The sequence below is a fragment of the Rhinopithecus bieti genome, unplaced genomic scaffold (genome assembly GCF_001698545.2).
Source record: "Rhinopithecus bieti isolate Rb0 unplaced genomic scaffold, ASM169854v2 scaffold_12573, whole genome shotgun sequence".
In the NCBI taxonomy this organism is placed as follows: Eukaryota; Metazoa; Chordata; class Mammalia; order Primates; family Cercopithecidae; genus Rhinopithecus; species Rhinopithecus bieti.
The window spans coordinates 497,150-519,894 of record NW_016807321.1 but is presented as its reverse complement, the minus strand read 5'-3'; the positions used below and the strand labels follow the sequence as shown (position 1 = coordinate 519,894).

The window sequence follows — 22,745 nt, the reverse complement described above, 5'->3', positions numbered from 1 at the left end:
GGAGGGAGTGGGGAGGAGTCGTGGGTAGGACACAGCGGGTGGGGCACGGGGGTTCAGGGCTGTGCCCTGCAGCCACAGTGTTGCTGTCCAGGGAACACACGTGAGACCACAGTGGAAGGCTGCTCCGGCACCTGGGCCGTGCCATCCAGGGCCAGGCCATCCCCCAGACTATTTGCCCCCCTGGGCTCCACCTGGCCAGGGTCACCCAGCCTACCTGGAGACCGGAGAAGCGTGCTCACAAGCACTCACAGACCCCGGGCAGACTGCACAGACCAGAGGCCCAGCGTGCACCCAGTCCCCCTCAAGCAGAAGGCCTGCTTTCCCAGGCAGGGCGGGGCATGCTGGGCGGGTCGCTTCCCATAGCAGCTGCTGGATTTCCGTCCGCTGGGCTCTGGCAGGGACAGATCTTGAGACTATTATCCCCAGTTTACAGACAGGGAAACCGAGGCCAGAAAGGAAACTGTCGCCTGCCTATGGTCAGCCCACAGCAAGCTGAGCTGTGAACAGCAGGAGGGGCCAGTCTGCACCAGAGGCCACCTGTCCCAAGGTGGCAAGACAGTACGTTTACTCACTCCCGCCTGCAGCCCCCCACCTGAGCACCCCTGCAAGCCCTCCACCCTTCCCCGCCCGGGCCCTTCGTGTCCCAGGTCCCAAACTGGATTCTCAGTGCTAACCAGCTTGGCTCCTGCCAGCAGCCCAGCCTCCTCGAGGTGATTATGAGGAAACAATCCCATCTCTATGTGGCTTCAGACCCAACCTGTCCGGCCACTTTCTGCAAGATGGCAGAACCCGCCTGGCGGCTCGGGGCAGTCTCTGCCTCCTTTCTGCTCCTGGCTGGGAGAATCGAAAACCTGTCAAGCGGGTTTGGCCAAAATCCTGTCTTGTTGCCTGTGCAGGTTCACACCCCGCTCACTTCTCTCTCCCCGTGGAGAGCGTGGGGGGCTCCGCTCAGAGGTCGAGGGAGGTCGAGGCAGGGCCAGGAGCCATGTGAGTACCCGGGACCCCAGGGCCAGGCCACTCAAGCAGCGGGGTAGGCTGGGATCCCTGGCTGGGGCACTCACCAGGGAGGCTGGAGGCCCAGCTCGGGCTCTTGCGAGGAGAGCCGTGGGGGTTGGTGGGACTGGATGTCTTCCCTAAGGGGTGGCACAAGGCTGCTCCTGGTCCAGGGGCCTAGCAACGGAGAGAGCTCAGTGGGCGTTCCGGGCAGGAGCTGGGTGCAAAGAGGCCAGGCCTAGTCTGGCACCAGGGCCCAGGAAGTGTCCCTGGTCTGCTGAGGGGCTTGGGGCATCAGGGACAGGCTGGTGGCCTCACCCTCCACCCTGGGCCTGCCCTGCCCCGCCATCCAGGTTCACAAGAGGACAAGCGGGCCCAGCCACAGAGGTGAGGGTGGTGCAGGGGTGCAGCGTTTGCAGCTGGGCACTGAGCAGGGGACTCCCTGCCGCTGTGTCTGTGGGGAAGCAGCCACAAAGGCGGGCCTTGCTCCACCCCCTCCCCCACTGGCCAGGCCTCAGGGAGCGAGCAGGCAGGGCAGGAGAGCAGCCCGGCCCACTTCCACCTCCGGGAGGGAGTCGGGTTGCAGGGCTGCTGTTACCTGAGCTGCAGGGACGTCTCGGCTAGCTCCTCTGTGCATGTGTGCACACGAGTGCACGGGGGGGCGGGGGGGGGCATGTGCATGTGGGGTACACGAGTGCACGTGCACACACGACCTGCGTGTGCAGCTGTCCCGGGGCCCCTGCAGCGGTTGTGTGCACAGCAGGGGAGGGTGGCTGTGGCAGCGCAGGTGGCTGCTCATTGGACTGTGCACCAGTGTGTGTTCCACGAGTTAGGATGCTGCTGTCCACCCGTGTGGGTGTGGGCGTCACGCGTGTGCACATGTCTGTCGTGGGTCCATGTGTCTGGAGGACATCAGAAACTGCCCTGGCAGAGACATCTCTCTGGACTTGCCCCCGCCCCCACCCTGAACTGGCCTGGGGAGTCACCAGGAGGCCCTGGCTGTGTCCTGGCTGTGTCCTTGCACGCTGTTGACTGTGGACAGATGACACCTCTGAGCCTCAGCTCCTTCATCTACAAAGTGAGGGTTGCTGTAGCCATTCCATGGGCGAGTGTGAGGCAGCTCCACCCCCAGGCTGGCCCTGACTGCCTGTCCCTGATCTGGCCCTGGGGCACCCACCAGGTGCCCTGACAGCCCCCATGAGCCCGGGTCAGGACTCACCACCAACATCTGTTCTACAGTCAGAGAAACTGAGGCACGGCCAGACAAGTGACCTGGCCGAAGTCTCCATGGGAGAGGCTTTGCCCATTACCGCAGAGGGTAGGAGGAGACTGAGGCCACGTCCAGTCCAAATCTTGCTCCACCTGCTCATCTCTGATCTGCTTCAAGCCTCAGTGTCCAAACTTGTAGAATGAGACAATCAGCACTTCCTCCGAGGCCAGGTGGGCCCCGACCACATGCGTGTGCCCAGCCTAGCTAATGCAGTGGGTGCTCCGCGGGGGCAGCCAGGAGGTGGACGGGGGCAGGGGAATCCCTTGGGGAGAAGTGGGTCAAGGTGCAGAGGGCACCGCTCTGAGCTTGGCTGCCTCAGCAAAACTACAGGATGGTTTCAGTGCCCATGCAAGTGGGAAAAAGCCTGGGCATGGTGCTTGGCACAGAGCAGCATGTGATCAACAGCAGCCACTGCCACTGTCACTGCTACTGCCACTGCCACTGCCACGGCTATGCCACTGCCACTGGCCCATGGCTAATGCCCACTGCTACTGCTACTGCCATGGCATATGCCACTGCCACTGCGACTGCCACTGGCCACTGCATGGCTATCACTGCCACTGACACGGCTATGGCCACTGCCACTGCTACTGCCACTGCCACTGCCATGTGCATGCTCACTGCTACTGCCACTGCACGGCTATGCCACTGCTACTGCCACTGCCATGGCCTATGCCACTGCCACTGCTAACTGCCACTGCCACTGCCATGGCTATGCCACTGCTATTGCTACTGCCATGGCTATCGCCACTGCTACTGCTACTTGCCATGGCTATGCCACTGCCACTGCTACTGCACTGCCACTGCCACTGCTATCCACAGCTTATGCCGACTACCACTGCACTGCTACTGCTACTGCTGCCGCCCATCACTGTTGCTGCCTGGATACGGTGGGCAGTCAGTCAGATGGATACACAGACAGCCCAGGCCTCAGAGACAGAGGGCACCTGTGTCCAGCTCTGCACTCCTGCCCCAAAGGGCCTCCTGGGGGGCAGTGGCTGGGGTGAAGAGCAGCTGGCCTGGCAGACATCCTTGGAGCACTGGTGCCCAGACAGCTTCTCTGGTTGAGTGCCCTGGGAGAGGCGGAGAGCCCAGTGATGCCCTGGATGCCACCTGCTCAGACAGCAGAGGAGCTCAGGGGCCCCGGCCTCCCAAAGGACAGGGCAAGAACAGGCATCACTGTGGGTGTTGCCACTTGGCCGGACAGTGCCCGGTCCTGCCAGGGCCACGGCTGGGCCTGTGATTCCCTGGCCTGTGTGTGGGAGGCAGGTGGCATCTCCCCTGGGCGCAGCCACAGAGATGCTGTGAGCCCAGTGGAGTCCATAGTGAGCAGCCGTCCGAGGATGCGTGTCGTCACTGTCAGCAGCCGGACCTCCACCCTGCTTGTGGGGAGGGCTGCGTTCTCCTGCCCAAGGCCTTTGTGGCAATGGGATTTGACTTTGACCAAGCGCAGAGGGTCCTGCCGTTAGCACTGCTGGACACCTAGGGTCCCACATGAGGGAGGCACAGGAGAACTCGGGGTCTCCCTCTGCTGCTCACGGAGCACCCCCGTCTACGGAGCTCCTGGGCGCACAGGCTCCACCTGTAAGCAGCTTCTAAGCAGCCCAATACAGGGGTGGGGTGCCTTCATCCCCAGGCGAGGAAACAGGCTCAGAGAGGAAAAGCAACTTGCCCAAGGTCAAATAGAGAGCAGAGACAGGTCCGAGAGCCCCACAGGGCTGTCGACTGGGAAGCCCACACCTTCACCCTCTGCCCAGACTGACTCTCCAGCCAGCACCCTTCAGGAATGCGACCCCTGCCCCACCCCAGCCAGCTCAGCGGGTGGTGGGGGGGTGCACCCTCTCTGCTGGGGCTCTGAGAACCCATGAGGCTGGACTAACAACAGCAAACCTCTGCCCGCTCTGAGTGGCCACTCCGAGGGCCCTGGGAGGGTGGGTGGAGACCCTAGGAGGGTAGGTGGGGGCTCTGGGGGCCTTCAGAGGGAGGTGGGAGTCCCGAGGGACAGGCAGGGCCCACAGTGCACGTCCATTCCCTGGGTGAGGACATGAGGTGGAAGGTGGTCTGCCAGCCTTAGGCTCCCCATGGAGGGCTCTCCTGGGTCCTGGCTGGGGTATAAGAGGCACCAGTTTATTGGATGGGCTCTGTTCCGTATTGTGAGAGCAGCACGTCACCTCTTGGTTTTAAGGAGCAGTCCCCGGAAGGCAAAGGTGCTGGCACCAGTAGCACCTCACCGCAGGAGGCGGAGGTGCGGACCTGGGCTGGCCAAAGCCCAGCCCGGCTCTCACTAGCTTTGACTGTGGGCAAGACCCTACCTCTGGGTCGTGTTCTCAGTGGCAAAATGGAGCAGAGGGCAAGGCATGGTGGGGTGAGGATGGTGTCGAGAGGGACAGCCATGCACCCCTCACACCTATCCCACCCATGGCCCAGCTGTGAGCCACAGGTGGGACAGTGGCTCACTAGCCTGCCCTCCCCTTCCCTTACTCCTTCCAGGGAGCTCAGCGCCTGCAGAGACCCTCCAGCCTGGACTCCCAGAGTGGGAGGGCTGGGAGTGGGAGGAGTGGCTGAGGGTTACCCTGGACCAGAGCTCAGCTGTCTCACCCCAGCCCTGTGAAGCCCCCCAAGAGTCTCAGCCCAGCCCCTCCCCACCCCGGCAGGCTTGCTCCCCCATCACAGTCCCACTGCAGCCCCCACCCAGACCTAGAGGAGACCCTCCTTCCAAGTTTCCCCGGCCCCAGCACCTCTAGCTGCCCTTGGCAAGCCCAACAAACCCTAAGAAGGCTGATTCAGGAAGAAAAAGTCAGCCCCACTGACTCCCCTGCTCACCCCTGGCACAAGGCTGTGGGCCAGGTCTGGGTGAATTTCTACAATCCCGGTTCATTTCTTCTCCCCAAAAGCATCAGGGCTTGCAACTTCCCTCCATCTCCCATCCCTTCCCCAGAGCTCTCCAGCACTCTAGGAGGGTAGAAGCTGGGACTGGGGCTGTCCCAGAGGTGCTGGAGCCTGGGAGACTGATCCTGGCCACTTTGCATCTCTGTCACCTGCTCACCCTGAGGGAAGGTCCCCCCAGCCCCAGGCACTATCACTCACCGGGCCCAGTGGCCTTGCCCAGGCCCACCCCACTCTGGGCCTCTGGGAAACGAGGCTCCCCAGCAGGGTGCACCCTACGGCGATGCCAGACGCCCACCAGCCCTGCCTCCGGGTATGTGTCTGCGCCGTTCCCTGCCCAGTGGGATGGGGACTCTTTCTGCAGTCCTTTGGGGGCCTTGAGAGTGGCAGCCAGGCGGGGCCTGCAGGTGGTTTGGGGCACAGAAAGGATTCTGTGAGTGGGAAGCACAGCAGAGGCGCAGTCCCGGCCTCTGTACCACAGTGACTTCACTGGGAAGGAAGCCCGCCTCTCTTGTGCAGACCTCTCCCAGGCCCACAGGTACCTTGGGCTCCCTTGGGCAGCTCCTTTATGGGCGTTGACCCAGCCCACATGGCAGGTGCTGGGGGCCAGGGAAGAGCGGACTGTTGGGCGGGTCCGGGTGGAATTTCAGGAACTGCAGCTCAGCCCCCTCCTGGCCCTCCTCAGCTGCTTGAGCCTAGGGAGGTGCCAGCTCTGACAGCTTCCTTCCGGGGGCCCCTTGGCCAGGAAAAACCAGCGCAGCTGGGTGCACCAGAGCCATGGGGAAGATGCCCCAGTCCACACAGGCAGAGCACGCAGGACCCACAGCCCCAGGAGCCAGGCACAACCCAGATCCCACTTCCCACTGGGTGACTGAGACGGGAGGTTTGATCTGTTTGAGCCTCAGTTTTTCCATCTGGAGCGGGGTCTTCGTGGTGTGGTCAAGATTCCATGGGCTGTCGGGAAGGTCTCAGTGTGTATGGAGTTCAGGAAACGGGGGTCAGAACCACTGATGATGGCCACGTGACCTACTTCCGGTAGGCTACATGCTATCCCCACCTCTGGAACTCAACGTCCTGTTGGCCCCCTTCACCAGCAAAGACATCCCTCCCAGGGAGCTCTGGCTCCCTCCCAGCCTCCCACCAGGAAAGCTCCAAGTCTTCCTGGTCCCAGGATCCCTCACCCCCCAACACAGAGCCACCAACTGTCACCCCCACTCCCTCCGAGGGTGGCTGGAGGTCCCAAAGCCCAGGCGGGTCTGTGGACGGAGTCTCTGGAGCCCAGCATCCTGATGCTCCGCCCTCCATGCAGCCCCACCAGCCCTGTCAGGGGCCCCTGGGGACGCTGTGGCCACCCCCAAATAGGGGCCACACTCTGTCCCACACCCCTCGCTGCCCCACCAGGCTCAGCACTAACACGCTTGACCACAGGTGCAAGGGCTCGGCGGGAATTAGGAGAGTCTCCTTCCAAGTGGCTCCAGTCACCATCCCCACCCCAGGCCCCGGGACTTCTCTTGGGGTCCCAAGGCCTGCCACCCTGAGTCACAGGCACCCCCAGCCTCAGCCCCAAAGACACCCACCACCCAACTTCCAGGGTCCCAGGGCAAGTGCCTCTTTCTGTATGCAATGCACCCTCAAGTCTGTCTCAGGTGGTTTGGCCACGCTGGGATGGGCATGGGGCCGGGTGGCCACCACACTGGGATGGGCATGAGGCCGGGTGGCCGCCACACTGGGATGGGCATGGGGCTGGGTGGCCACCATTCCACCCATCATGGGATGGGGTTTGGGGGTCCCATTTGGGACGGTTCTGTAGAGTACTGCTGCGGAGAGGACCCTCATGTGAGCGTCTTCAGGCTGACCTTTGAAAACCCAGATGCAGCCATGGCCGCTCCCCTCTGTGGTCCACTTGGGCTGGGCTGGCCGTTGCGAGGCCTTGGGCATGGCCTCCAGCTGCAAGCCCAAAGTTGGATTTTGAGCAGAGTAGTGCGCGTCTGAGCAGAGACCAGAGCTTCCCAGGGATGGTCACCCTGGAGAGTGGTTCTGGAGGAGATGCGGAGAGGTAGGGGGTTCAGGGGAGACTGAGGGGGAGGCCAGGCAGGGAGGAGATCCTAACACAGTTTGTTCAGGTGATGCACCAGTGCTTCCCACAGTAGTTGGGGGCGGTGCACAACATCAGCACACACACACACAAAACCATGCACCACCGGTCGGGCGTGAACCACGCCACACACACACACCACCATAACACATGCACACCGGCGTCGGGGCTCATGAACACACGCACACACACACGACACTACAAACACATGCACACACCGCGCCTCGGGCGTGAACACACAGCGACACACACACACACAAAAAAACATATGTACACGGGCTCGGGGTGAACACAACAGCACACACACACAAAAACACATGGTACACCGGCTCGGGCGTAGAACCACCAGCCACACACACACACAAAACACATGCACACCGCCTCGGGCGTGCACCACACAGCACACACACACACACAGCAAAAACACATGTACACTGGCTCGGGTTCGTGCACACACAGCACACACACCCACAAAACACATGTACACCGGCCGGGCGTGAAACACAGCACACACACAACCAAAAACATGTACACCGGCTCGGGCATGCCACATAGCAACACACACAAAACACATTGCACACCGGCTCGTGGCGTGCACCACACAGCAACACAACACACAAAACATCATGTACACTGGCTCAGCGTGAACACACAGCACACACCACCATCACAAAACACATGTACACGTGCTCGGTGTACACATCAGCACAACCACAAAACACATGAACACCGGCTCAGGCGTGCACACACAGCAGCACACACACCAAAACACATGACACTGGCTCGGCGTGCACACACAGCACACACCACACACAAAAAACATGCACACCGACTCGGAGTGAACACACAGCACACACACGCAAAAAAAAATGCTACACCGGCTCGGCGTGCACAACACACAACACACACACACATAAAACAACAATGCACACCGGCTCGGCAGTGAACCACAGGACTACACACACAGCCAAAACTAATGTACACCGGCTCAGGCAGTGCACGAAAACACAGTCACACACACCACAAAACACACGTACACCGGCTCAGGCATGAACACACAGCACACACACACACAATAACACATGCACACTGGCTCGGGCGTGCACCTCACACAGCACACCACACACACAAAACACATGCACACCTGCTCGGGCGTGCAGACACACAGCCACACAACACCACAAACACATGCACACCGGCTCGGGCGTGCACACACACAGCACACACACACACAAAACACATGCACACCGGGGCTCGGGCGGGCACCACACACAGCCAACACACACACAAAACACATGCACACCGGCTCGGGCGTGCACACAACGAGCAGCACGACACACACAAAAAACACATGCACCACCGGCATCGGGCGTGCACCCAACACTAGCACAGCACACAACAAAACAATGCATCACCGCTGGGCTGTGACACACACAGCACACACACAAACACATGCACACGGTCGGCGCGTGACACACAAGCACACACACCACAAAACAACATGCACCACCGGCTCGGGTGAACCACAGGCACCACACCACACAAAACAAGCACCACCGGATCGGGCGTGAACCACACAGCACACACAACCACAAACACATGCCACCGGCTGCGGGCGTGAAACACACACACACACACAAAAAACACATTGCACACCGAAGCTCGGGCGTGCACACAGAGACACACCACACAAAACACATGCACACGGGCTCGGGTGGTCGAAACCACAGCACACACCACAAAAAAAACACATGCACACGGCGGGTGAACACACAGGCAACACACAAAAGAAAAACACATGTACACCGGCTAGCGTGACACACGCACCACAAAAAAAACACACATATACACGCTCGGCGTGAACACACACGCACACACACACCCACATCACAAAAAAAAACATGCACACGTCGGGCGTGAACACAGCCACACACAGACAAAAACAATGCACACCGCTCGGGCGTGAACACCACAACCACACAACACAAAAAGGCACACCGGCTCGGCGGTGAACACACAGCACACACACCACAGGGCAAAATACCACATGCTACACCGGCTTCGGGACGTGAACCACAAGCACACACACACACAAAAACATCATGCACACCGGCTCGGGCGTGAACACACAGACACCACACAAGGGCGAAAAACACATGCACACCGGCTTCGGGCCGTGAACACACAGACACACACAAAAAAACACATGCACACCGCATCGGGCGTGACACACAGCACATAACAAAAAACCACATGCACAGACGGCTCGGGCGTGAATACACAAGCACACCACACACATGCACACTGGCTCAGGGCATGCACATACACAGCATGCACAACTAGTTCGGGTGTGCACACACACGGTACACATACTGCACACTGGCTATAACAACACCGGCACACACATGCCGCAACCTCATTCGGGTGTGGCACATGCATGGCACCACACACACGCACACTTGCATCGGAAACCATGTCAAAGGCACTGAGATGCAAGGGTTAGATAAGTGGCTTCCCTACGCCTTCCTGGACCCTCCAGCCTCTGGCGTGGGAGCTGCTTCTGGGTAGAGGGGGCTGCTGTGGCGTGTGTGTGTCTTCTGTGTACCTGCAACTGCGTGTGTAGCCGTGTCTCCTATGTCTGCACAGAATTTTCATCAGCATGTACCCATGTCTATGTATCTCTGTGTGTTGCTGTGTGGGGCATCTCTGTCTGTACATATGTGATTGTGTGTCTGTAGGTGTGTGCATTGTGTTGTGTGTATGCATGGCTTTGTGTGTGTGCAAGTCTGTCGGTGCATGTGTGCGTGTGTGATGTACATGCTCTGTTTGCATGGTGACTGCATGATGTGTTGTGTGTACAATGCTTATCTGTGTGGTATAGTGTGTGTGTGATGCCTCAACCCATGTGACTAGATTGAAGCTGCCACAGCATTGGAGCGGGGCAGAGATCCCAGAAGGGAACTGAGTACAAGGGCTCCGGTGAAAGGGAAGGAGCCGCTGTGACCGTAGTGTTGGGGCTGGGGTGTGTACAGTGGCATGGTCAGGTCTGTGGGGCTCTTGCTGGTGAGGTCTGACTCCCAGCGTCACATCTGGGCAGGTGCCACTGGCACCATCCAGCTCTCACCAGGCTTCCCTGTCCCTCCATTGAGGTCCAGGGGCAGGGCTTATGTGGCGACAGGCCAGGCACTGATGGGCTGGATACCTGGGGAGAACGGGGCGGCTCAGAGGGGCCGGCACTCACCCCAGATGCCCCCTGGCCCCTCCATCCCCTCCCGCACAGCAGCCAGCACCCTGCCCTCTGGCCCCCGTCCACATATGTGTGGGAGGAAGCCACACAATGTACTATCTCTGCACCTGCCTGTGGGGTTCCGGAGCCTCCAGCCCACCTCCCATGAGTGGCCCTACAACATGACGTGGGGTCTGCTCCACATAGACACAAGGAGTCCCAATCCTCTCCTGGACTCCACAGCCCACAAGCTCTTCCTGAGCAGATCCCTGTCCCCTCTTCCTCCTCTTCAGGATGGACACAGAGGGGCTGTAAAGGCTGCAAACATCTCCACAACCCCTGCGCAGAGGGGCCCGGGCCAGGGCCACAGGGAGCCATGGAGAGCTTCATGGAGTCACTGAACAGGCTGAAGGAGATCCACGAGAAGGAAGTCCTGGGTGAGGGGCCAGGGACAGATGCCGGGCTAGGGAGGGGTCTCCACAGCCCTTACCTAAGGGCCGGGGCAGGCCAGGGTGCACCCCGATCACCTCCAATTCCCAACAAGTCAGGGGACGGACCCTGTCTTTTTGGCCCAGGTAGGGGAGTCCTGACCCAAGGCCCAGAGCGACAAAGTGGACAGACGCCCTGCCTGGGCCCCACAAGTGCTGACCTCAAGCTGGGATGTCCTCGAGCCACTCCCAGAGTGTGGCCCCGAGGGGGAGGAGCACTTTCAAGGGTTGCCACCAACACCTCATGGCCACCTGCCACCCAAAGGCTGCATGCTGCCCATGCTTTGTTCTCCCATGGGGCTGGCCATGTGGCAGAAAGAAGAGCCCACCCTGGCCGGCCTGCTGAGCTCACCACAGCAGACAGCCACTTCCAGAAACAGGAGCTTATGGCTCTCTGGACCCATCCAGAACATGTCAAGGCACTGAGATGCAACTCTTCTCTTCCTTCTAGGATACACCCCAGGCCCTGCCCCTGTCCACTTCCCCCACCAGGGACAGGGCCGAAGCCCCCCCACCACCCCCAGTCCAGTCCCAGAGCCAGCACCTTCCCCGGTCTTTCCACTGAGCACCCGCGCCCACCTGCAGGTCCAAGGACCTGGCTGTCTCCCAGGCAACCCAGAGAGGTGGGGCTGCTGGGGTTAGCCAGGCCCAGGCTAGATCCCAAGATATGACAAGGAGGAGGTCTGGTGGGTTCTGCCCCAAAAGTTCATCTTATTTCAACACTAGCTATGACACACACACACACACAATGGCCCTTCGGTCCCTCTGCCTTTCACAGGTGGCTGGTCACTTGTGGCACCGGGGTCCCTGCTCACCCCCAGACACCCCTAGACAGATGCCAGAGGCAGGGACCCCAGGGGAAGCGACAGATACTGGGCCAAGACCACCGAGTCTCACGCAGCCCTGGGCCTAAGCACAGACAGGGGCCCACCTGGCAGGGCTCCCCCAGGGGGTGCAGGGGACGGGAGTGCCACATTGCAGCTCTGCCCAGACCCCGTGGTGGGGAGGCTGCAGGGAAAGCAGCAGCTGGGCCTGACCGCCCCCCACTTGCCCCTCTGCTCGCTCCCCCAGGCCTGCAGAACAAGCTTCTGGAACTGAACTCAGAGAGGTGCCGGTGAGTCAGGCCAAGCAGGGCCCCCTCCGCAGGGGCCACACGAAGCTCCGGTGTGCCAGCACTGCCACCATCCTATGGTGCAGAGGGGAAACTGAGGCTCAGTGTGGGGGCAGGGGGAGTCACTCATCCAAGGTCACATGGTGAGCAGGACTTGAACCCAGGTGCGTTGGCCTCCCAGGGGTGGGGCAAGCCCTCTACTCAGGGTGTCTCCCACCCCAGGATCATGATCAGAATATCAACAGTACGTTCATGGTGAGCTGGGGTCATGTCTGGTCATACGCTGGCGGGCAGGCAGGCTCCCTGCGTTCCGGGCTTATAGACCTGGCTGTGGCTCTGCCTGCACCATGGCACTAAAGTGGTGCGTGGACAGGACAGACGTCACAGAGGGGCGGCAGATGACTGGGGGGGCACCGGGTTAGGCGTTGCCGGGTGAGGCGTTGCCCCCACAGGGCCCACTTCAAGGGCAAGTCCCCACAGTGAGGGGCACTGAGCAGGATCCAGCCCCAGACCAAGGCTGCAGGTACCAAATGGCACTGCCCCCCCAGGCTGGATGGTAGGGACAGCGTGTGTCTTCCTGGATGGAACAGGACCCCACCTTAGCTGTTTCCCGCCACAGGGACGCCCAGAGGATCGAGGAGCTCTTTGCCAAGAACCACCAGCTCCGGGAACAGCAGAAGACACTGAAGGAGAACCTTCGGGTGCTGGAAAACAGGTGGGCCTGGGAGGACACCTCGCAGCATGGCCAGGACCGGTGGGCTCAGGGGAGGGGGAGATGACAGGGCTCCTCAGAGAACAAGTTTGGGAAAGTCCAGGACAAACTGAACCAGGAAGGTTTCTCCACTGCAGGACATCTCAGAGCCTTAAGTAAACTGCATTTTCAAGATTTCTCCCCAAACTCAGTGAAACATGGGACCCCTCGCCCACGGGGTGGGAAGAGGCCTGGGGCTCTACAGAATAGTTTGGGAATGGCAAGGGCACTTCCCGGCAGTGGGGCGGTGGGTCTCAGGCCCTCTGGCTTCCATGCCATCCCTCAGACTTCCTGTGTCCCCATCCCTGCAGGCTGCGGGCCGGCCTGTGCGACCGCTGCTTGGTCACCCAGGAGCTGGCCAGGAAGCGGCAGCAGGAGTTCCAGAGCTCCCACCTGCAGAACCTACAGCACATCTTCATCCTCAGTGAGCCCCACCTGCCAGACAGCCGGGGTCCTCTCCCACGGGGCCAGGCGACCCCAGGGCCTGCTCAGTCCATGTGGGGGTGTGGGGAAAGGAGGCAGGGCCATCAGCCCCACACCACTGGGGGAACCTCACAACCCAATCTACTGACACACACACAGCCCCAGCTGGCGCTGGTGTGGCCCTCCCTCAACACAGCCTCCCGCCCCTGCGCTGGGGCATCCCTGCCCCCACAGGGCATGACCTTTTTCCTGTGATGCGGAAGGTCCTGCAGTCCTGAGTCCCCGTGGCCCTCCTGATGACCGAGGGCGAGCCCCCTTCCCTCGAGGCCGGCGAGGCTTATTCAACGGCATCCAATCAGCCACGCATGCAGCAGCATCCACGGCGCGCCTGCTGCCTGCCAGGCCCTGGGCTACGTGCTGGGGGCACTGCTGAGGGGCTTCCCTGGTGCTGTGATGACCCCACCCCAGCCCCTGTCCCCCCCAACCCCTGCCTGCTTTGCTAATCAGTGCCTTTTGCAGCCAACGAGATGAACGGACTGAAGGAAGAGAACGAGACCTTGAAGGAGGAGGTGAAGCGGCTTCGGGGCCTGGGGTGAGTGGGAAAGAGTCCCAGGCTCAGACACCCCACTCCCCAGCACCCCCTGAGCAGCACTCGGCACACGTCCCTGGGGGAACCACCCATGGAGGGCTCTCAGGCAGTGTCGGGACTGCTGCGTCCCCTGGGGTCACCCAGGAGCGGGCCCGGCTTTTCCGATCATCTCTTGGGATATTACTCTCCCTCACCCTCCCTGTCTTTCCCTCCCCTCCAGAGAGAGGCCCAAGCCCCTGGCCAAGGAGGGCACCTCAGACCCCCCCTCACCCCTGCTGCTCCCCTCCCCTGGCGGCTGGAAGGCCATCACAGAGAAGCCACCAGGAGGCCATGAGGAGGCTGAGGAAGACCACCAGGGCGCAGCCCTACAGGGAGAAGGTACTGTGGGGACCGGGTGAGGCTGAGAGGCTGGGCCCCCGCAGGACCAGGGATCCTCCCCCTGGGGCTGAGCCGCCGCCCCTCTGAGCACCTCCCCAGCTCTCACCCCTGGCTTCTCCTCCCACAGAAAAGCCAGCAGGGCACAGGGCATCTCCAGTGGCCAAAATCTCACCAGGGGCCACCCTGCCTGAGTCGTGGGCCCCAGACATGGTAAGTGCAGAGACCTGGAGCCCACCATGCACAGCTGGGCCAGCGTAGGCAGGAGGCTGGAGGCAGCTGCACCTGCAGTATGGCAGCCTCTCATGCGCCTCACCCCGAATGTGCCCCTCCTTCATCCCAGGCAGGAGCCACTGCACTCCATTTGGTGTGGGTGGGGGCGCAGCTCTGAGTGGGTGGGTCCAGCAGTGAGCAGGGGCAGAGTGGGAGCAGCCCAGGGCAGGCGGCAGAGGCCACAGCAGAGGCCACACATGCCCCTGCCCAGGCTGACCCACCCATCCTCACAGAGCCCCCAGCGCATCTCCAACCAGCTGCACGGGACCATCGCCGTGGTACGGCCTGGGTCCCAGGCTTGCCCTGCTGACCGTGGCCCCACCAATGGGACGCCCCCACCACTGCCCGCCAGGAGCAGCCCACCCAGCCCAGCGTATGAGCGCGGCCTCTCTCTGGACAGGTACCCGCCTGCCCCACCCCCATCCAGAGCAACCTCAGACAAGCTCCTCTCTCACCCCTGGTACCAGGGCAGTCCCTCTGATTATCCCTCACAGCCCCTGACCTTCTCTGGCTTGGCTTTTTCTGGGCACCCAGCCTGGAGCAAAGTTCCCAGGTGGACAACTCTGGAGTGGCCAGGTGTGGGGTGTGGGGGCAGGGGATGGGGACATTGTGTGAGAACAAGTAGGGTGTGGAGGGTGGGCAGGTGGCTAGGACCCTCCAGGTGAGGAGCAGGGGACTGATGTCCCCGCCAAGAAGACACAGAGGCCTCGGCATCTGGCCCTGCCTTGGAGCCCAGACCACAGGCCACCTCTGGCCGGGTCCACACAGCATGGCCTCCAGAGCCGGGGGCTGAGCCTCCCCTCCCTCCACTGCCTGCCATGGGACCCATGCAGCTTGCTCCACCTCTCTGGACCTCCGTTTCCTCACCTGTGGAGTGGGTGCCTGTCGTCTCCCCGTCTCAGAGCTCACTGGGACGGTCACAGCTCAACGTAGCCATGGTCACTGGGCTTCTCCTCCTTCACAGCTTCCTGCGGGCCTCCCGGTCCTCTGCCATGACCCATGAGACCCTGAAGCACTCCCCGAAGGTGGACCGGCTCTGCCTCCTAAACCGCCCCCTCTCCCTGCACCTTCGGAGCCCCGCAGCAGCCCCCTGGCCCCTGCTGCAGCCCCCCGTGACCCCCGGCTCCAGGACCTGAAGGCCGGAGAAGCAGAGGCCTGGGAGGAGCCTATAGAACTGCTGGGGCTGCCCAGTGCCCTGGCGGGCATGCAGGACCTTCGCCTGGAGGGGGCACTACACCTGCTCCTGGCCCAGCAGCAGCTGCGGGCTCGGGCCAGGGTAGGCAGTGTCAGGCCAAGGGGCCAGCCCACACCTGGGGAGATGCCACCCTCCCCACCAGTCGGCTCTGACTCTGAGGGCCCTGAGAGTGAGGGGGCCAGGGCAGCTCTGGCCGCAGCAGCAGGCCTGCCTGGAGGGCGGCACACACAGCCTGTAGGCTCGGGCCGCGCCCAGAGGACGGAGGCTGCAGCAGCACAGGACTGTGCCCCAGACAAGCCCCTGGACCTCTCGGAGTGGGGCCGGGGCCGGGGCCAGGACACTCCCAAGCCAGCCGGCCAGCATGGGTCACTCAGCCCTGCCACTGCCCACACTCCCAGCCCCGAGCCACCCACCAAGTCTGGACCCCTGACTCGCAGTCCCCAGGCACTCAGCAATGGCACCAAGGGGACCAGAGCACCAGAGCAGGAGGAGGCTCGCACTCCCGTGGTAAGGAGCCCGGCCCTAGCTCAGACCCTGTCCTCAGCCTCCACATCCCCCATCCCGGGCCAGCCTCCAGCCAGACCTCGGGCTGCTCTCTTCCCTCTGCCCACCAAGTTGGTTCCCAGGGAGAAAGCAAGGCTGCCTCATCCACACTGGAAAGGGAAAGGCAGGCCCCCCCACCAGCTGCAGCCTCAAGAGGCGTCCCACCGGCCATCCAGGGCTAAGTTGGGGGCAGGGAAGTCTCCCAAATAAACTCCAGCCACCTGCTTGCCTCCCCCCAGGACCCCTCAAGCCCACTTCCAGGGTCCCAGCTCAGCCTGTCCTCTCCAGGCAGGACAGGAGATGAAGACACAGGGAGGCCTCTGCCACCTCCCCACCCACAGCTGCCTCCCCACCCACAGCTGCCTCCCCACCCACAGCTGCCTGACCTGGACAGCCACTCAGGTACAGTGAGCACCTGGGGTCAGAGTCCAGCTGGGAGGTGTTTTCCCCATGGGGAGAGAGGGTGGTGGTCAGTGACCACTGGGAAGAGGTGTCTCCAGGCCCAGCTCTGCCCTGCTGACCTGACGGGGCAACTCCAGGCTCCAGGGCTTGGCTCTTCCACCTGCAGACACTGGAGGAAGCTAAGGGCCCGGCAGGAGCCTCTCTAACCACACCCAGTGAGGGGGAAAAGCACCTTAGCAATTAGGGTTGCAAGCAGGCTGTGAGTCCCCATCACACAGCATCCAAGCCAGGGGCGGGCACCCCAGCTGCTGGGGACACTGGGCCTGAGCCCAAACCCCAGTCTGCCTCCTGTCAGCAGGTGCCCTGGGGCAGGTCACTTGGCCCTCTGTGCCTCAGTTTCCCCATCTGCAGAGTTGTCTCCACCCATCCTAGTCTGGCAGGCTTGGGAGACTCCCGGGGCCACCAGCCTGGCCTGATCCTACACCCTGCTTCCTTCAGAGCCCAGCAAGGCTGAAGTGCTGAGACCAGAGTCCGAGGAACGGAATGAGACAGACACCCCAGGCGGCGAGGTGGGTCCAGGCCACACACTCCGCAGGGCCGTGCTGGGAGGTGCTCCTCCTCCTGACCACACCCCCTTCTCCCCAGGCGGACCAAAGCATGGCTGGGGAGGGGCCCGGGTGTATCTGCGCCCAGGATCATGGGCAGGGTCTGCCACGGAAGAGGAAGCAGGCCTCGGAGCCCGGGGACAAAGGTACAGCCGGCATGGGGCAGGTGCAGAGAGGCGGGGCGAGGGTAGCCACAGCACTCACCTCTCCTCAGTGCCACCTCCCCTCCTGGCTGCCTGGAGAATGGTAGCCTCAGAATGATGGAGCCAAAAATGAACCTCAACCCTCCCCAAATGAACCCCCCAGAGGAGGGCAGGGGCGGCCAGAGTGAATCCTTCCTGTGTAGCCTCTGACTGTGTAGCCTGGTGTCAGGTCCTTCCAAATCTGAGCCCCAGTCTCCTCGCCTGTAAGGGGGCTGACATTAGGGATTGTAGGAGATTTCAGGGAGAGAAGGAGCCAGGGGATGGTCATTGTCCCCACCATCGTCCTGGGAGGAAGGGTGTCCTGGTGCATAGGATAAGCCACTGACATGATGAGCAGATCCCTCTTGTCCACCTGCAGATGGACAAGAGCAGGGCCTCTTGTCCACCTGCAGATAGGGGCAGCGCAGAGGGCACAGCTCCAAGGGACATGGGGCACATTTGCTCCCCTGGGGAACTGCGGATGGCTCCAGTGTTTGCCAAGGGCAGTGTCCTTGGGCCCAGCTCCTCCCAGTAAGGCCAGCAGGAGCCTCGGCCCTGGTCCAAGGGTATCGGGACAACTTTTCCTTTCCTGCTCTGGGCTCAATGGCAGCTCCAGCTGGGGTCCAGGAGCCCATGAGAGACTTTGAACACCTAATCATACGGCCCTGGTGTTTGTCCGGGCAGGGCCCACAGGCAGCAGGCAGGGTGGTGCTGCCACTATGTGACATTGTTGCTGGCAGGCAGCCGTGGCCTGCGTCTGCCCGGAGCGGCAGTGGAGATGAGCACGGCCCTTATTCGAGGCACTTCCTGCTGAGTGGGTGGAAATGGGCCCGGGGGGTGCAGTCTGTGAGCCAGCACCCCCTTGTGCTCCTAGCTGAGCCAGGGCCAGGGATACTGGCAGGGGTTCCTGAGAAACAGACATGGTGGTCAGTGAGAGCAGGTCCCTGCCCAGCATGGGCACATCTCAGCGCCAAAGCCAGTGTCCTCCTGCCTGGCACCCCGGGAGAGGGGGTGCAGCTGTGGCTGCCTGTGAGCCTCACGACCCTGCCCAGCAGGTGGGATCATCACTGTTTGGCTGGTGCAGAAATGGAGGCTGAGAGGGGAGAGGTCACTTGCCCAAGGTCACAGGTCTGGGAGCTGGGTCAGGATCCAAACGTGACCCATTTACCTCAGAGCCTGAGCTCACTGTGCCCCAGAGACGGCCTGAGCCCAGCATCTCAGCAGGATCCCCATCTCCGGACCGTCTCGGGGACCAGGTGTCCCTCCCCTGCGGCCCCAGCCCGGGGACAGGACCACTGAGGCCCGCAGCCAGTTTCAGGCCAGCCACTATGGCCTGGCTCCCTCCGAGGTAGCAAGGGGGCCGCTGGGGTCAGCGCCGTCTTCGGGGTTACACAATGGGGAGAGTGTCCACCCTCCACCCAATTCTCAGGGTTCACCCTCAGATCGGGCTACCCCTGCTCTGGGCACTGGTTTCTGTAGGAACAAGGGTAGCCAGTACACTTCCCCAAGCACCCAGCTCCCCACGCCCAGAGGAGACCCAGGAGGCCCTAGGTGAGAGCCAGTGTTGCCTCAAAGGAAGGCACGCAGCTCCAGCCTGACCTCCAGCCACTTCCCGTAGCCTCCAAAAAGCAATCCAGAGGGAGAAAGAAACTGACAGCCACTGAGGGCCCCAGGAGCCCAAGGGATGCCAAGGACGACAGTCCCTCCCCCGACAGCAGCCCCTGGGAGGAGACCTAGCCAGCCTGCACCAGGGTCCACAGCAAGCCCGGGGCGGCCCTCCACCTGCCCACCAGGGCCTGGAGAGCGCACACCATGCAACCAGCAGGCAACCCCGCACAACCCCTGGGAGGAGACCTACCCAGTCTGCACTGAACCCACAGCGAGCCCAGGGCGGCCCTCCGTCTGCCCACCACAGCCTGGAAAGGCCACACCACCCAACCAGCAGGCAGCCCTGCACAGCCAGTGGTGGGCACATCCTGGCCCACTTCAAGAAGGGCTGGAGGACCAAGAGGGGTCTCAGGCTGGCGATTCACCCTGTCTCCACCCACCTGGGAAATGCTCTGTGGCCCCTCCCACAGCCCAGCACCTGCTCCCTGGGGGGTGTGGGGACTGGAGGCAGGATCACTCAGGCTCCAGCCCAGCCCCACCCCTGCTGTGCACTGCAGCCCTTCCCACGCAGTGCCCATGCTCTGGGAGGCAACAGACCACTCCGACCCCCACCCCTGCGCACCAAGCTCCGAGCACAGTCTTGGACGCCCCCTCGTGGGCTCCCGGCAAACAGATGTCTGGCAGTGAGGGTGGAGGGAGGCGGTGGGCAGCAGCACCCTTGCAGACGGGGTCCCCTGAGTGATGAAGAATAAACACCTGAAGAATCGTGCATGTGTCTGGCAGGGCCGAGTTCAACTGGGCCTCCACCCGCCCGGGCCCCAGGACACCTGTGACTGTGCCAGGGACTGAGAGGTCACCCCTTGCGGGAGGGCAGAATGAAACCAGCTCCTCTGCACAGTCCGCAGCAGGAAGGGACCAGGGGGCCCTCAGGGAAGTGCCTGGCAATGGCAGCGGGCGTGTGCACCTGCCCTTTCTCACTAGTCCCTGGCCTGGTAGCCACAGGGCAGCTCGCCAGGACTCCACCGGGAGCACTCAGGGCTGTCTGCTCCTCCAGGGAGGACGGGTATCAGTCCCTCCCAGCTTCGTGGGAAGAGCTTAAGAAACAGATTCCTGGGCCCAACCCCGGATCCACTGAACCAGGACCTTGGAGGTGGGCCTGGAGTCTGTGTTTTAAGAAGCTCCCAGGGATAATTCTCCTAAATGTGAAGTTTGAGAATTGCCCTTTCCAGGGCAGAGACAATGGGCACTGACACCTCTGCTGGGCACCAGGGAGTGGTGGGCAAAGGAGCAATAGCACCAAGTCATGGCTAGTGTTGGGGGACGGGGAGGAGAGCAGGTGTCCCTGGGAGGTCAAGGCAGGTGGCACCTGCAACCCGAATGTGGGTTCTGAGGGATGAACAGGAGTGTGCCGAGTAGGCAAGGAGCTAGAATGTTCTGGGAAGTTTGCTGAAACCCCAACTCTAGAAAACTGGACAAGGATCAGGCAGAAAGGAAAGGTGGGGGCCACGGAGGGGTGTCAGGTCAAGGGGGAAACTAGGAAGTCAGCCCGAGGGCCAGGCCTGCAGTCAGGGACATCCAGACAGAGCACCGCGCTTGACACCTGCTCAGAGTTCAGGGTAAAGGCCAGGGAAAATCAGGAGTGAAACTCATCAGCAGGACCCTCTGTGGCCACAGCACCAAGGTGAGCTGGGCGTTTAAAACCACGCGTCACAGGGATGGCAGGACACAGGCCAACAACTGGGCTGGGTGAAGCCTGGGCCACACTGGGGTGCGGGCCTGGCTCGGGGGCACTGCCTCCCACCTGCAGCCTGTGGCTTGTCTGCCTGTTGGCCTGAGAGGCCAGAGGGACTGAATTACCAAGAGGGAAGCCCAGGTGTGTTAAAGGTTGCTTTAATTTCTCCAGAATCACATGAAACAAAAGCCGTGTGTTCCCTACACACCACCTGCAGGCCAGGTTGGCTTCTGGCCACCCATCGACACCCTGGGGAGGGGAGAAGCCTGGCAGTGGGAGCCTAGCAAGGGGGTTCAGCAGACCCAGGAAGAGACCCCTTTCCTGCCTCAGCATTCTTCCTGGTCCCTCAAAGTTCAGCTTAGCGCCAGCAAAGAACTGGCTAGGAGCCCTCCCTACTACACAGCCAATCGCCAGGGCCTGGCGCTGCAGCCAGCGCGGACAGCTGCCTCCTGCCTCCTGACCTCCACCCTCACTTGCCCCTTTCTGTTCTCATCTGACACCAGATTCTCTGCAAGCTGCTGGTGTATGGCCCACCCTCTGCTGTCAGGCCCCTCCTCCTGGTGACAGCCAGCAGGGATGGAGGGCCCACTGTGTGCCTGCCCCAGCCTCAGCACCTTACACTGTTGGTCGCACTCACTCCCCGCTCACGGGATCCCCCAGGCACATACAGTTAGCAGCCCACTCTGTGGATCCACAATCCGCAGCCGCCCCTCCGCCGTGCCACCCAGCCCCACATTCTCCCGGACAGGACAGCTGCCCACCTTCCCCTAGGCCTGGCAGAGGCCTTGGAGGCCAACTTGGAAGGGCAGAGGGAAAGGAAGCGGAGGTGCTGCGTGCTGCGTGAGCCCCAGTGGTGGCCTGTGAAGGCCCACAGGAGGGAGCAGGGCGGGTGGGAGGTGGGGAGGGGCCTGAAGGGCAGGGGCCCATGCTAGGGGTTGTGATGAAGACCCTGTCTTGCCCACTCACCCACTGTCTTGTTGACCATCATGCTGCCTCCCCACACACCAGGTGCTCCTAGGGCCAGCGCTGTGCCTGTCGGTCCCACCGAGTCCCCAGCACCCAGCGCAGGAGAGGCTGGGCGCATGCCGGCAGGTGTGGAGGTACTACGGTGCATTTGCGGGCTGACCACTGCATGTGTCTGGCCTCCAGCCACAGCCCGATCCCCTCACTGAGCCAGTTTCATCCTGACAATACCCTGAGGCTGAAATCACTGTCCCACTTTAAAGATAAGTAAACCCACGAAAGAAAGCTGGACAGGGCAGGCAGGTGGCACAGAGGTGGGTGCAAGGCCCTGAGTCCCTCCACAAAGAAACAGTGGGTTCCCCTCCAGACCGCAGACAGGCTCCCAGGCTCCAGAGGCAGGCCCTGAGCATCCTGGCGGCGCCGGCTCGCAGGTTCTGAAGTCAGGGACACCGGGGGACAGAAAAAGGCCTGGGCACAAGGCAGGCTCAAGATCACTTTGCTGCTGCAGGAAGTGCAGGACTGCCCGGGCTTCAATCACAAGCAGGTGCCTTCTCCACTCAGACCCTCGGTCCCTTCTGTCAGTGAAGGAGGCCAGGTGGAACGCCGGCCCTTCCGGGAAGCGGTGGGGCTCCTCAGGGGCCGCCCTGCGCCTGCTGCAGCGCCGCCCAGACACACCTCCGGACAGGGAAGTGTGCTGGGCCTCACCCACGCCGCCCTGGGTCCGGAGCCTTAAAATGCGCGTTCGATGAAGGTTGACCGCGAAAGCCGCCGTACAGCAAAGGGAACAGAAGGCCGGAGCCCCGCGGCCGCAGCTCCCAAGACGGGGACTCGAACCGGCGGGGAGGCGCGCAGCTCCCGACTCCCTGCGGCTGCGCCCGATGGTCTCTAGGACCCAGGGGAGCGCCGCGAGCGCGGCACATCGCTGACCAATAGGCGAGCGCGACGGAGACATATTTGCATGTGGGCGCGGCGCGGCCAATGGGGGGCGGGCGCGCGGGGGCGCGGGCAGGGGGCGGGGCGCTTCGCGGCAGCGGG

The 22,745-nt window shown here is 62.2% G+C and overlaps 1 protein-coding gene across 1 annotated transcript; it reads left to right on the top strand.

Annotated features, from left to right (window-relative positions):
- Positions 1-826: 826 nt before the first annotated feature.
- RBBP8NL (RBBP8 N-terminal like) lies at positions 827-19,784 on the top strand. The gene is given in 15 exon segments (XM_017881194.1): positions 827-987; positions 10,764-10,907; positions 12,030-12,072; positions 12,689-12,784; positions 13,132-13,244; positions 13,763-13,835; positions 14,053-14,210; positions 14,338-14,420; positions 14,714-14,880; positions 15,445-15,557; positions 15,560-16,182; positions 16,458-16,620; positions 17,119-17,189; positions 17,266-17,371; positions 19,026-19,784. Coding segments are annotated over 14 exon segments (1,989 nt in total). The 5' UTR covers positions 827-987; positions 10,764-10,846; the 3' UTR covers positions 19,145-19,784.
- The last annotated feature ends 2,961 nt before the right edge of the window (positions 19,785-22,745 follow it).